Source organism: Mauremys reevesii, linkage group 19, assembly GCF_016161935.1.
Source record: "Mauremys reevesii isolate NIE-2019 linkage group 19, ASM1616193v1, whole genome shotgun sequence".
In the NCBI taxonomy this organism is placed as follows: Eukaryota; Metazoa; Chordata; order Testudines; family Geoemydidae; genus Mauremys; species Mauremys reevesii.
Window position 1 is genome coordinate 19953539 of NC_052641.1, and position 12433 is coordinate 19965971.

At 54.4% G+C, this 12433-nt stretch overlaps 1 protein-coding gene across 1 annotated transcript in view; it reads left to right on the plus strand.

The window, feature by feature from the left end:
• NOTCH1 (notch receptor 1) overlaps window positions 1-12433 on the plus strand; it is an 81173-nt gene that overhangs the window by 53124 nt on the left and 15616 nt on the right. Inside the window, exons 10-18 of the mRNA XM_039507175.1 lie at window positions 1473-1586; window positions 4518-4751; window positions 5183-5293; window positions 6836-7028; window positions 8062-8207; window positions 8631-8744; window positions 10168-10287; window positions 10691-10843; window positions 11675-11903. Coding sequence (XP_039363109.1) covers window positions 1473-1586; window positions 4518-4751; window positions 5183-5293; window positions 6836-7028; window positions 8062-8207; window positions 8631-8744; window positions 10168-10287; window positions 10691-10843; window positions 11675-11903 — 1414 coding nt within the window. The remainder of the gene's footprint in view (window positions 1-1472; window positions 1587-4517; window positions 4752-5182; window positions 5294-6835; window positions 7029-8061; window positions 8208-8630; window positions 8745-10167; window positions 10288-10690; window positions 10844-11674; window positions 11904-12433) is intronic.

Below are 12433 nucleotides of genomic sequence, written 5' to 3' on the forward strand. Positions count from 1 at the left end.
ACTTTGGCAGCCTGAATATGAGTCTGGAAACTTTAATGTGAGCACCAGGCGCATTCCGGGAAGGGAGGAAGGAGCGCCAGCGGGATTTCTCCCTTAGACCCAGTAAGTGTGTGGGGAGAGCTGTCCGGGATCCTTTCTCCCACCCAAGAATCCCCAACGGCCTATGCTGGAGAGATTCTGGCAGATGATTTCAGCGAGCCCTGTAAACCGGTGACTGGTGTATGTGTCCCACTGCCCCCTGTTGGCTGGAATAAGAGCTGCCTTGCTGTGTGTCATAGGCCCTGTATTGTGAAGATTCTCCTTTAGCTCTAGAGATGGGGGCACATGCCTCAGAGCGCAGCAGTGTGCAGTGCAGTGAGTGTCACAAAGGCCTGAGTCGCCATAGAAGAACTGGTGTAAATCAGCATCTCTCCACTGCAATCTGTGGAGCGCAACTGATTTATCCCAGAGCAGCACCTGGCGTGAGACCCAATCGGCCAGGTGAAAGAAGAGGCACGGAGGTTCCCTTCATGGCAGCCCCAGCCCTTTCCTCCTGTGGAGCCGAATCCTGAATGGAGCTGAGTGCCCACAAATCCCAGGGACTTGAATGGGAGCTCAGCTCTTCTCAGGATGGGAGCCGAGTGGGTGGGAAGATGCATTCAACGGGAGAGCCCTTCCCGCCGAGCGAGCGGGGCCTGCCCTGCCCGCGGGAGAGAGGAGCGAGGATTTTAAAAGCCCAACTTTGCACTTGAAAAGGCCCCAGTGTGGGGAGGAGGCGCGGCTGGGCAGAGGGGCCCGGCTGGCGGGTTTGAATAGGGTGTCAAAGTCAGGGGGTAGAGCGGAGAACGGGGAGACGGTTAATCTGTGAAAGGAGGTTTGGAAGTTCAGAGCCTTCGCTCCTCTAGAGATGTAAATAAGATGTGCTCAATGCTGGGTCACAGCCCCCCATCCAGCCATCACCATGGAAACCCCAGCCCGGCCTGGAAAATGTCCTCTCCTGCAGGGGAGAGAGGGTTCCTCCGGCCGCATGTGGGGCTGGGAAATACTCGGGTTGTAAAGAATCGAGCTGGGGCGGTGGAGGGGGCAAACCACGGGTGGAATCTGCATGTCTGTTTGCCATGGCCGAGCCCAAGGCTGCTCGCCTTCTGCCCTGCCCCCCTTGCTGGTGTTAGGAGCCATTGTCCCAAACTTGCTGGGAGTAAGAGCCCTTGTTAAGGGGTGAGGGTAGAGAGGCAGTGGGTGGGGAACAAGTTAATCCAGGTTGTGTCTGGGCTGTCGGGGCGAAGCCAGGGGCTCTTCATTCCTCTGCTTTAGCCGCCACCTCCTGCCCAGTGCAGACCTATCAACACCCGCAGCCCCGTTAGTCTCATTCTCTCAGAAGCCGCTAGGTTCCGAGCCGGCCCCTGAAATGCTCCCAAGGAGCCGGTGCTCGTCCCAGCGCTGGCCTTGCCGGGGCAGTGAAAAACGAGCTTTCTCTCTGTGTTCTCTTCCAGGCTTTAACGGGCACCTGTGTCAATACGACATCGACGAGTGCGCCAGCACGCCGTGCAAGAACGGGGCTAAGTGCATAGACGGCCCCAACACCTACACCTGCGAGTGCACAGAAGGTGGGGAGACCTTTAGCTGACCAGTCAGAATGGGGTGCGGGAGTGTTGTCTGGCAGCTAGAATGGAGAGGCTGGGAACTGGGACTCCTAGGTCCAATTGCTGCCTCTGCCAGGGATTCGCTGAGAGATCCTGGATAAATCACCCTTTGCCTCAGTTTCTGCCTCTGTAAAATGGGGAGAATATTTAATGCTGAAGCGTTAATCAGGGCTCGATCCTGCTTCCGGTGAGGAGTTATGTGCCTGAAAGCCATGGCAGCAGGATCAAGGTCTGGAAGCTTGTCAAGGACTTTGAGCTGCTTGGGCAAAAGGTGCTATAGAAGGACAGCATCTAGAAATAACGGGCTAGATTCCTGGAGTCAACCGATATTGGAACTGATTTAGTGCCGTGTTTAGACTGTAGGATCTTCGGGGAAGGGACTATCTCTCGCTGCGTGTCCGTGCAGCACCTGGCACAACGGGGCCCTGCTCTCGGTCAGTGCAGGGACTATCTCTCGCTGCGTGTCCGTGCAGCACCTGGCACAACGGAGCCCTGCTCTCGGTCAGTGCAGGGACTGTCTCGCTGCGTGTCCGTGCAGCGCCCGGTACAATGGAGCCCTGCTCTCGGTCAGTGCAGGGACTGTCTCTCGCTGTGTGTCCGTGCAGCGCCCGGTACAACGGGGCCCTGCTCTCGGTCAGTGCAGGGACTGTCTCTCGCTGCGTGTCCGTGCAGCACCTGGCACAACGGGGCCCTGCTCTCGGTCAGTGCAGGGACTGTCTCGCTGTGCGTCCGTGCAGCACCTGGCACAACGGGGCCCTGCTCTCGGTCAGTGCAGGGACTGTCTCGCTGCGTGTCCGTGCAGCACCTGGCACAACGGGGCCCTGCTCTCGGTCAGTGCAGGGACTGTCTCACTGCGTGTCTGTGCAGCGCCTGGCACAACGGGGCCCTGCTCTCGGTCAGTGCAGGGACTGTCTCGCTGTGCGTCTGTCAGGGTCTGTAGGAACTGCCATTATACCAGTAACGAACCCTACTTATAATCCCACCTGCCTGGGACTTGTTGTTTGGGGCCTGTCCTCTTCCCGTCTCTCCTCCCCACCTCCAAGGCCAACGCTAGCAAGACAGAGAAGGATGGAAATAAAGCCGCCTCTATCGTCCAAACAAGGTGCAAGGCTCTGTGGGCTCGATGAGTGAAACCTAAGGAATGACTGGCCCAAACGATGACATGAGCCCCAGTGGCAAACAGTGGCTCTTTTGTGGAGCAGCTCCCGCCAGAAATCTTCCAGCTGAATGGCCTCTAATTAGTGTATTGCTAATGCCAAGCCCCGATGAAAAGCTGCTATGTGGGTTTCACGGAGGATAGTCAAAGCTGTACTTTGTCCTCCATGCCCCCGCCCCCCACTTCTGGGAGCAGAGTAGGGCCGGATAATGGCGAGAGCGTTATTATCTCTGGGTGCGCGCGCCCCTTCCCCCCTCGGATTCCATGACAAACGCACGGAAAGGCCGGCAGGCGAGTGAGGGACCGGCTCCTGCGCGGAGCCAGCTTAATGATGATCATTGTGTATCCCCGGGACAAAGCCCCGCTCTCCTGGCTCTGAAAGGCCCTTTCGTTTGAGTGCGGGGGAGACGCTTTTGTTCTGTGCGCTCTGGCCACGTTCTCAAGCAAAGCCCCATTGACTCCTCGGGGCCTGTGCTCTCGCGGCGCTGGGGGAGCTTGGCTGGGGAGGGCGGTTATTAATTAGAGGGAGGGGGGTAGCAGTTGCAAGGTTGATAGAGAGAGGCTGGCTCTCCATGCAGCTTGGCATCTTGCGGCCCAGTTCCCCAAGAGAGGCTTCCACTCCCACTGGAAGCTAAGGGAGTGTGAAGCATGGGATTGGGCACCTGGGTCCTTATGCTAGAAGAGGCCAAGGAACCGCTCTCCAATGGAAAGGAGGAAGGAACGATTGCTTAGTGGTTACAGCATTAGCCCGGGAGTCAGGAGACCCAAGTTCAATTCCCTGCTCTGCCACAGACTCCCAGCATGACTACTCTGTGCCTCAGTTTCCCTTCTGCACAATGGGAATAATAGCACAGCCCTGCCGCCTAGAGAGGCTACATGCAGTGATGTTTGTGAGGTGTGCAGATACTGCAGTGACAGGGGCTCGACAAAATAGAAATGCTGGGATCAGACAAGTGCCTAGGTAGATAAAAACACTGTGATTACATTAAAGAGCAACTCATGTCCACTGCCCAGTTAACTCAGAGGCTGGATACAATGGTGCCACCTCTCCCATCTAGCTATTTGCAAACCCATTCCGACTTAAGGTGGCTGTCTCCGATGCATGTTGTGAATCTCTGCAGCCTGCAATTCACCCAGTCTCCCTTCGGCCTGGCACTATCTCCAGGTTCTTTAGACTGGACAAATGTTCCCTACAGAGCTGCTGGCGTGACAGATCAGGCAGGGTTGGGACTGTGGCTCTCCAATGAAGCCAGCGACTGTAGGCACACATAAGCCAGACCAGCTGGCTCCGTGGCATGGTGGCAGTGCCTGAGCTGATCGCTGTGGGGAATACCTTGGTCCCAGCCCATTTGACCCCGGGGGTAGGGGAGAAAGGGATGAGCCAGGGTGTAGGCTGACTCTGCCGTGGTATTTCCAGAGGCTGTGGCAGTGGGCACTGGACAGCGCGCTATCTAGGCGTGTTTGGGTAGAAATGGAAGGGCTGTGAGGTTGTCTGTGGATGGCTGAAGGAAAAATGGGTAATCCTTAGGACTTAGACTCCCTCTCTGTTCCCTCCCCTAGCTGCTTGGGGAGGGGAGCCGTGGGCATGATGGGTCTGCTCTGAAGGGATTCTGAGCATTGCAGCTCTCGTTAGGGGGTGGCGAGTGCTTTGCGCCTCTCAGGACCAGGCCCTGCATTAGGAGGAGCAAGTGCATGACACAAGGCTCCCGCTTTGACTGTTGGCTTCTTCCCCGTGTCAGGATTTGCTGGTGCTCACTGCGAAATCGACAAAAACGAGTGCGACCCTGACCCGTGCCACTACGGGACCTGCAGGGACGGCGTCGCTACCTTCACCTGTCTCTGCCAGCCTGGCTACACGGGCAACCTCTGTGAATTCAACATCAACGAGTGCCAGAGCCAGCCGTGCAAAAATGGAGGGACCTGCCAGGACAGGGACAACGCCTACAGCTGCCTGTGCCTCAAAGGCACCACAGGTAAGGAGGAGTCACCCATCTGGGGCTCTGTCTTAGCAGTGACCAGGGCAGTCCGGGCTCTGGCAGGACTCCAGCTAGCTGTCCATGAGGGGTGCGGGTGGGTGATCAGTCGAGGTGAGTGTGAACAGTTGGGTCATGGAAACAAAACCAGGAGATGTGGAGCTAATTAAAGCTCTTGCTTTATCTCCCTGTGCCTGGCTGATTATGGAAAAGGCCTGTGGGTTTCCTATGGAGAGGACAAGTACTCCCAGCTTGACTGTCTATTTCAGAACCACCTCCACACCTGGGGGTCTGGAAAAATTTTTCAAAGGAGTGGGGTGGGGAAGAGTGTCTCAGTTCCCCACCCCCACTGTCAGTCTCTTCTGACTATATTTTGTCTTGTCAGTGAGGCCTGAGGCCTGTAAACGTCTCGTTACATTTTCCTCTTTAAGGGCCTAATTGTGAAATCAACCTGGACGACTGTGCTAGCAACCCGTGTGACTATGGCAAGTGCCTAGACAAGATCAATGGCTATGAATGTACCTGCAAGCCAGGATACACAGGTGAGAGCTGCTGCTGGCCACTGGAGAAAGGGCCGGGGGCAGGATGGAGTGGGGAGCTCGCTGTGATCGTAGGGCTGGGTTTTCCCACCCAGTTTGAATCAAGCCCTCTGATTTGCAAGCTCAGTTGGGTATTTAGATGTCTGAATCCTCTAAATCCCACCCACAAACTTTGGATGCAGGGCCAGAGGCCAGGGGCTGGGGTTCTGGGGCCTGCAGAGTCCTTCCCTGACTCTGAGGCTGGGTGCAAAGAGGAGGTAATGGTAGGAGAGCTTATGAAATGATGGATTATTCTTTCTATTATGGTAGGACCTAGCGCCCTAATCAGGGATTAAGGCCCCATTGCGCTAGGTGCTGTACCCCCATATAATAAAAAAGTCCCTGCCCCAGAGAGCTGCCATCTCTACATTGGGCGGGAGATGAGTGCACATTGGAAGATGCATTTATTTAGAGAATTTACAGTGATTTAACCTCACTGCGCAGAGCGAGGCAGCTGCCCTGCTGCTGTGTGTTCTTCACACAGAGGGATGTGGGCCACGATTTTGGAAGTGGCTGGAGATCCTGGATGCCTCTGTTCCTAGGGCCCCAACTCGAGACTCCTCAAAAGGACCAGATTTTTCCAAGCGCGGGTGCTCGGCGCTTTTTTCTAGAGCGGGCCCCATCAGCGGGTCTCCAGTTGGGCCCCAAAGTCTCTGATCATCTTGGAACTTGTAGCCTTCACTGCCAGTCTCCATCAGCCTGTTTCAGAGGGCTCCATGCTTGGCCCAGCCCAGGTTCTAGCTGCATCTGGAGCTTGCCCTGGACACTATCGTAGACCCTGTCCCTGGCTCCTCGCCCCAGCGTCTGCTGGTCTATGAAGCGAGCTATTCACTCTCCCTAAGGGAGGCGGGGGCTCCTGCCGGCCCAGGTGACTTAGCTGAGTCCAGGAATAGAGAGAGCGGAAAGCTGTTGATTAGGCTCCCGCACCGTCAAATCCCATGGGTATCGGGTTGCTGCCTCGTCTAACTGGTTTGTTTGATCGCTGCTGGAAAATGTGTACGTCCTTTGATACGCGCAGACCCCGGCTGGCTCCCTGCTCACCTGCAGCGGGGGCGGTAGCCTTGCAGAGCCTCTCTGCCCTATGCCTGCTGCCAGGGGCTTTGAATAGGGCCTTTCTTTGCCAGGCTGCCAGCAGGTAGGGTTACAGGCTCCCCTTCATTGTTTCCTCCTGCAGCCAAAGTAATGTCAGGGATGGCTTCGCTCCCCACAACTGTATTGAATTTAGAAGAGAGGCAAGCTAGCCACTGCTAAGTCACCATGCACCAAAGCGGAGTCATGCTGCTGGTTACCAGCCCAGCTGGTGCATGTCCCTTTAGAACCAGCACTGCTTGGAGACTCCATCCTACCGTCCTTTACACAGGCTGGGTGTCCCTTGCACTCAGTGGGAGTCTTGCCTACCTGCCCTGAGACCCCTTGTATTATTACTCCCCTGATGGGACGTGTGAGTTCCCAGGATGCCTTGCATGCTTCACAGAGGTGATGGTTTTTGGCTTTTCCCTTTCCTAGGGAGAATGTGCAACATCAACATCGACGAGTGTGCCAGCAACCCGTGCCACAACGGCGGAACCTGTAAGGACGGCATCAACGGCTTCACGTGCATCTGCCCCGAGGGATACCACGACCCCATGTGCGTGCTGGAAGTGAATGAGTGTAACAGCAACCCCTGCATCCATGGGAAATGCAATGACGGACTCAATGGGTAGGTTTTCAGGAAGGCAACAGCGTGTATCAGTCCACGCCGCTCTGTTAATGCACCTTCCAAATTCCAGCAGCACTCCTTGCTATTTCAATTTTGGGCCCCAGCCCAGCTCTGCTGCGACATCCAAATCTTGCTTCACAGCCCTCCTGCTTGTGAAAGTAGAGAAAGAACTGACAGGGGTTTGAAGGGAATTTCAATGCAAACAGTCCCCTCTGTGAGCAAGAGTCAGGCCAGCTGTAACCCGAATAACGCGAAATTTGTAGAAGCGAGGATTGTGTGAGGCAAGTGGGAAAGAAGTGTGTGAGAAGTTGTTGCGACCTTGTGTTAGATAAGTATGGAATGTAGACTAGAGTCTAAACAGAGATGAGAAAAATAAGATACCAGAATGACCTATGTATAAACAAAATGCAGTTGTTGCTCATTATTGTATGTACCAAAGGTATAAATGCTTGCTGTAATTATTTACCTAGAGAGAGAGACCTGTTTAGCTCTCTCCCTCCATGCAATTGCTAGAGATAATAAAGTATCTGGCTTGCTGCACCCAACCCAAGAGTGAGAACTCTGTTTTTCTCCGACATGCTATTCCAGAGAGAGGCTCCCACCTACAGCTCGGTCAGTGCACCCCATTGCTGATGTACATGGCTAGCTGCAGGTGCAGCCCCTGGCTCCTACTGAGCAAAGACTGCCAAGCGTCCTGAATTGCCATGGAGGTCTCGGGACTTGTAGAAACCCAGATTTGATCGTGAGATTCCAGGTGTGAAGAGCTGTAGTCCCCTGAAATCTAGCATTTGACTTAATGCAGCTCTCTTACAATTCTGGAATCCTGCAGTCCTATCAAGGAGCCTGTAAAGCGCTGCTTCTCCAACTGCTCAGTCATCCGGGATTAGCAGCGAGCTCTTTTCTCTGCTTCAGGGTGTCTGGGAACTTGTGCTTCAAATAAGTTCTGACGACTACAAAAGAAGGGTTGATTGAAGGGGTGGGGGGAATGAGTACAACTGGACTCTCCGCTTTACGTTTTTCTTTCTGACAAAAGCTACAGGTGTGATTGTGACCCAGGCTGGAGCGGGACAAACTGCGACATCAACAACAACGAGTGTGAATCGAATCCTTGCATGAACGGGGGCACCTGCAAGGATATGACCAGTGGATACATCTGTACCTGCCGGGAGGGATTCAGCGGTAAGGACTATGCCTACTTTCTTACAGCTGAGTGGCGGGCGTGTGGGAGCTTTGCTTCTGTGGATAGTTCTGTGTGAATGTATTGTCAAGGAACACATGCTACGCATCTATGGGAAAGGCAACAATGGACGGGTCAGCACTGGGCTTTGAACCTGGGACCTTCTGCACTAAAAGTGCTGATCGCCCCAACTTCAGCTAAAGGAGATATTCCTCTGGCTGGTAATGGTAGTAAACTCTTAACCTCTTATCTGGACCAGTGTCTAGAGGTAACCAGTGGGTTCTGTGCACATCATTGCCTCATTCATCCCGTCCTCCCGTTCATCTCTCTTGCTTTCCCATCATACCATTCCTCTTGCGCCAGAGGAAACCTCCATCGTGGTCTACACCAAGTTTGCTGATGTGTGTTTGGTTCTTCTAACTCAGGGCCCAACTGCCAGACCAATATCAATGAATGTGCTTCCAACCCTTGCCTGAATCAGGGAACCTGCATAGATGATGTAGCCGGCTACAAATGCAACTGTCTCCTGCCATATACAGGTAAGAAGGCAGCCTGTGCAGAAAGTTACACTGCAGCAGAACTGCTGCATAGGCTTTCGGGTCCTGCATCCTTTCCTCAAGAGAGATCAGCCCTGAAAAGAGAGTCACTGAGCAGCATACCACTCTCCTTTCTCAGGCAGTACCACACCAGTACCTCCGCAGGAGAGTTTTGCTATTGACTTCAGTGGGAGCAAGGCTTAGCCCATAATTCATAAAATACCAGTCTCCCTCCCTGTTGTGCACACGCCATGAGCCATATCCTCAGCCGGCGTAAGTCAAAGAGGCAGCGCTGGCTTCCTTGGAGCTTTGCCAACTTACATGAGCTGAGGATCTGGGACTGCATACAGGACATGATGGGGTGACCCGGGCAGTGTTTTGGCACAGCCAAACCTTAGAAAGGGAAACTCCAAGGAGCTTTCGGAAGCAGCAGGGCAGGATTTTGAACTTGTGCTTCGTCCCTGCCCCTTTCCTGTGAATGCAGAAGTGAAGATGTGGTTTGTGGGCTCTCCTCCTCATCCAGCGCTGGGTTATTAATAAAAGCACGTTGTGGCTGCTCTGCTTTCAGTCGTCCCCCTTTCGGGGTCTGTTTTGTGAACAGCTCTGTTTATCCACTGACCCTCCTTTTGGAAAAATATGCCGCAGGTCGGGGTGTAGAATATGCTGTGGATTCCGTAGGGGGAGGAATTTCTGCTGACCTGATTCCTGTTTGCCAGTTTCCTGCTTCCTCTTGCACAAAATGGCAACATGTGCACAATTGTAGGAAGCCATGACTAGTTTCCTGTCTTCACCAGTAGCCATGGAAACCAATGGGGGGTCGAGGAGAGTGGAAGGCTCTGGAAACTAGCAAAGGCCAACTTAGAAGATAACGGCTGACAAGGAAGATAACATTTTGGAGGGAATTTAGCCCTTGGCTAGTGTGTAAACAGGAAAAATGACCATTCAGGGGCGTTTGAAAGCCCTCCCCCCAAAATTGCACTTTCCTTTCAAATAAAAGCTCGGGTTTGGATTGTTGCCATAGTTTTAATATTTAAAATCTGAAAGGTGGGTGCCCAGGCTGTCTCCAGGGAACCGGGACCAAGTACTGTAAAACCATTCAAAGCCCCCCCAGCAGATGGGCCATCCCCGCCCTTCCCAGTAAGGAGCTCCTCTGGAAGGCCTCCAAGAGGCAGGTCGTGAGTGGGGAGTGCAGCTCTACATAGGCGTGTCGGTCTCCGTGAAATCTGGGAATTCTGAAATGACCCTGGAGGGTTACGGAGGAAGCATGAGATCCTTTGTCTTGTCAAGGCCTGGAACTAGCCCAAGACTTCTTGGGCAGCGGGCTGGATGCAGCGAGCATGTCACAGGCCCTGCCACCTTTTGTTGACTCGGGACAGCAGTCTGCCATCAAGGCTTCAGCCGTGTGTGTGTCTCTCTCTGCCCACAGGGGCTACGTGCGAGGACGTGCTAGCTCCGTGTGCCGCTGGTCCGTGTAAGAATGGTGGCGAGTGCAGAGAGTCGGAGGACTACGAGAGCTTCTCCTGCGTGTGCCCCTCTGGCTGGCAAGGTATGGAGGGGATCTCTGCCGCGTGCGCTGATCTGTCCTCTTCCGAGTTCAGCACTCTCCTCTCTCTGGGCAGCCAGGTTGTGCTGAACCCTCCTCTGGTTTAGTGCCTTCCCTTTCCCATGTGGCTCAGAGAATATCAGAACAAAGGTGGGAGAGTGGCCTCGTTAAATTAAGGGTATGAGAACCAAGACTTCTGGGGATGATCCCTGGCTCTGCAACTGACTCACTGTGTGACCGTGGTCAACTCACTCGTCGTCTGTGTGCCGCAGCCGCCTCCTTCCCAAGTGACACTTACCTACCGCAGGGCTGATTTGCACTGGAGCTGATGCTAGAGGAGACCGTGGTTGCAGCACTTTTACCAGCATGTTAAAGTGCTAAAGCTTTCCCTCCCTTTCTCTTGTAGGTCAAACCTGTGAGGTTGACATCAACGAATGTGTGAAAAGCCCCTGTCGAAATGGCGCCACGTGCCAGAACACAGATGGGAGCTACCGCTGCAATTGCAAAGCTGGCTACACCGGCCACAACTGCGACACCGACATCGACGACTGCAAGCCAAGTAAGAGCTGGGCAGAGTGTCTGCTCTCTGAGCTGGTGCTAAAATCATAAGGGTATCCACAGCCACTTGCATCCCTTACCCTCCTGGGCTGGAGTCAGGGACATTTTGTGCGGCGTGAATAAATAGAGGCTGCTCATGGGGCAGAAACCTGCAGCGACGTATTCCAAACTCCTTACAGGAGCTTAAATTGCAGGGAGGGCAGTACACAGTGTAGTGAAAGGATAAGGGCAATCAGTCGTTACAACGTGTAACTACGATGCAGATTCCCAACATTTCAATGAGATGCAGTGTTTTCCTGGCTCGCCATTCACAGGATCTGCTGTTAACAAAGCCTTCAATTGCAACAGGTCCCCCCACAGGGGCATCTGGGACTCCCCTTTGCTTAGGGTGGGAAACAGCGGTGCCCTTTTAATGCCACCTGTTGCACCTTGTGTGGTTTTTTTTAAAGGTACCCTCGCCGTTGTCCAAAAGGGAATCGGAACTTTTGGACTGGATTCTCCACGGTCCTGTACCCGGTGTCACCCATTTAGACTAGGGCCGAATGGGTGTGAATCAGAAATGGCAGCATTTCACACCTACTCTGCCCTGGCACTAATGACAACCCAAGGGGCAGGGAACGGAGAATCAGGCTCTTTGTGCGTTCAGTGCCAGCTCCTGTCTTGTCCAGGATCGGGCCAGGGCTGCCTTGCTCAGCTGCTTTGATACTCCTGTGGCCGCTCGCAGGTGGCGGCATTGTGGGCTAATGCCGCGTGGAAGCGTCCCAGCTTCACTGCTGTGTTTGGGGTTGTGAGCTGCTGTATCTTAATGCCACATGACGGCCTCTTCTTTCAGATCCCTGCCATAACGGCGGTTCCTGCTCTGACAGCATCGACGCCTTCTTCTGCGACTGCCTGGCAGGCTTCCGGGGGCCCAAATGCGAGGAGGACATCAACGAGTGCGCCAGCAACCCCTGCAAGAATGGGGCCAACTGCACGGACTGTGTCAACAGCTACACGTGCACCTGCCCCTCTGGCTTCAGCGGGATCCACTGTGAGAACAACACACCTGACTGCACAGAAAGGTAACCAGCTGGGGCAGGCGCTGCTTGGGATGCTGAACAGCTGGCTGCTGCCAGGGGGCGACGGTGGGCCCGGGAGTCGCTGTAATGCCAAGTGTCCCAGCAGCCCCGAGGGGCTCACTCCATTGGCCAGTGGCATTGCGGGTGGCCCTCGCGAGGATGCTGTGTTGGGGAAGGCCCATATCCTGTCTGCCCAGGGGAATCTCATCTCCGCTCTGGATTTGCTTGAGGAGCCTGGTCTGTTTAAACGAATCTTGCCAAAGGGTGAAGGAAGGGATTAGCCCAGCTCCTATTGGCTTCAATAAAAAAGCCCTCACTGATTTCTGTGGAGCTGGATCAGGCCCCATAGGTCAGACCCTGAGGTCCTTGCTGTACTCCCACTGAAGCCAATGAGCCGGTGTCTGAGAGCTTTACGATGTGCAGCCCTTTCCCAGCCAAAACTCCCACATGCTTCCGCTGGAGTTGTGTTAAGGCCCTGGACTGGGACTCTGGAGACCCACGTTCAATCCTGCTCGCTCACGGACTCCCTGCAA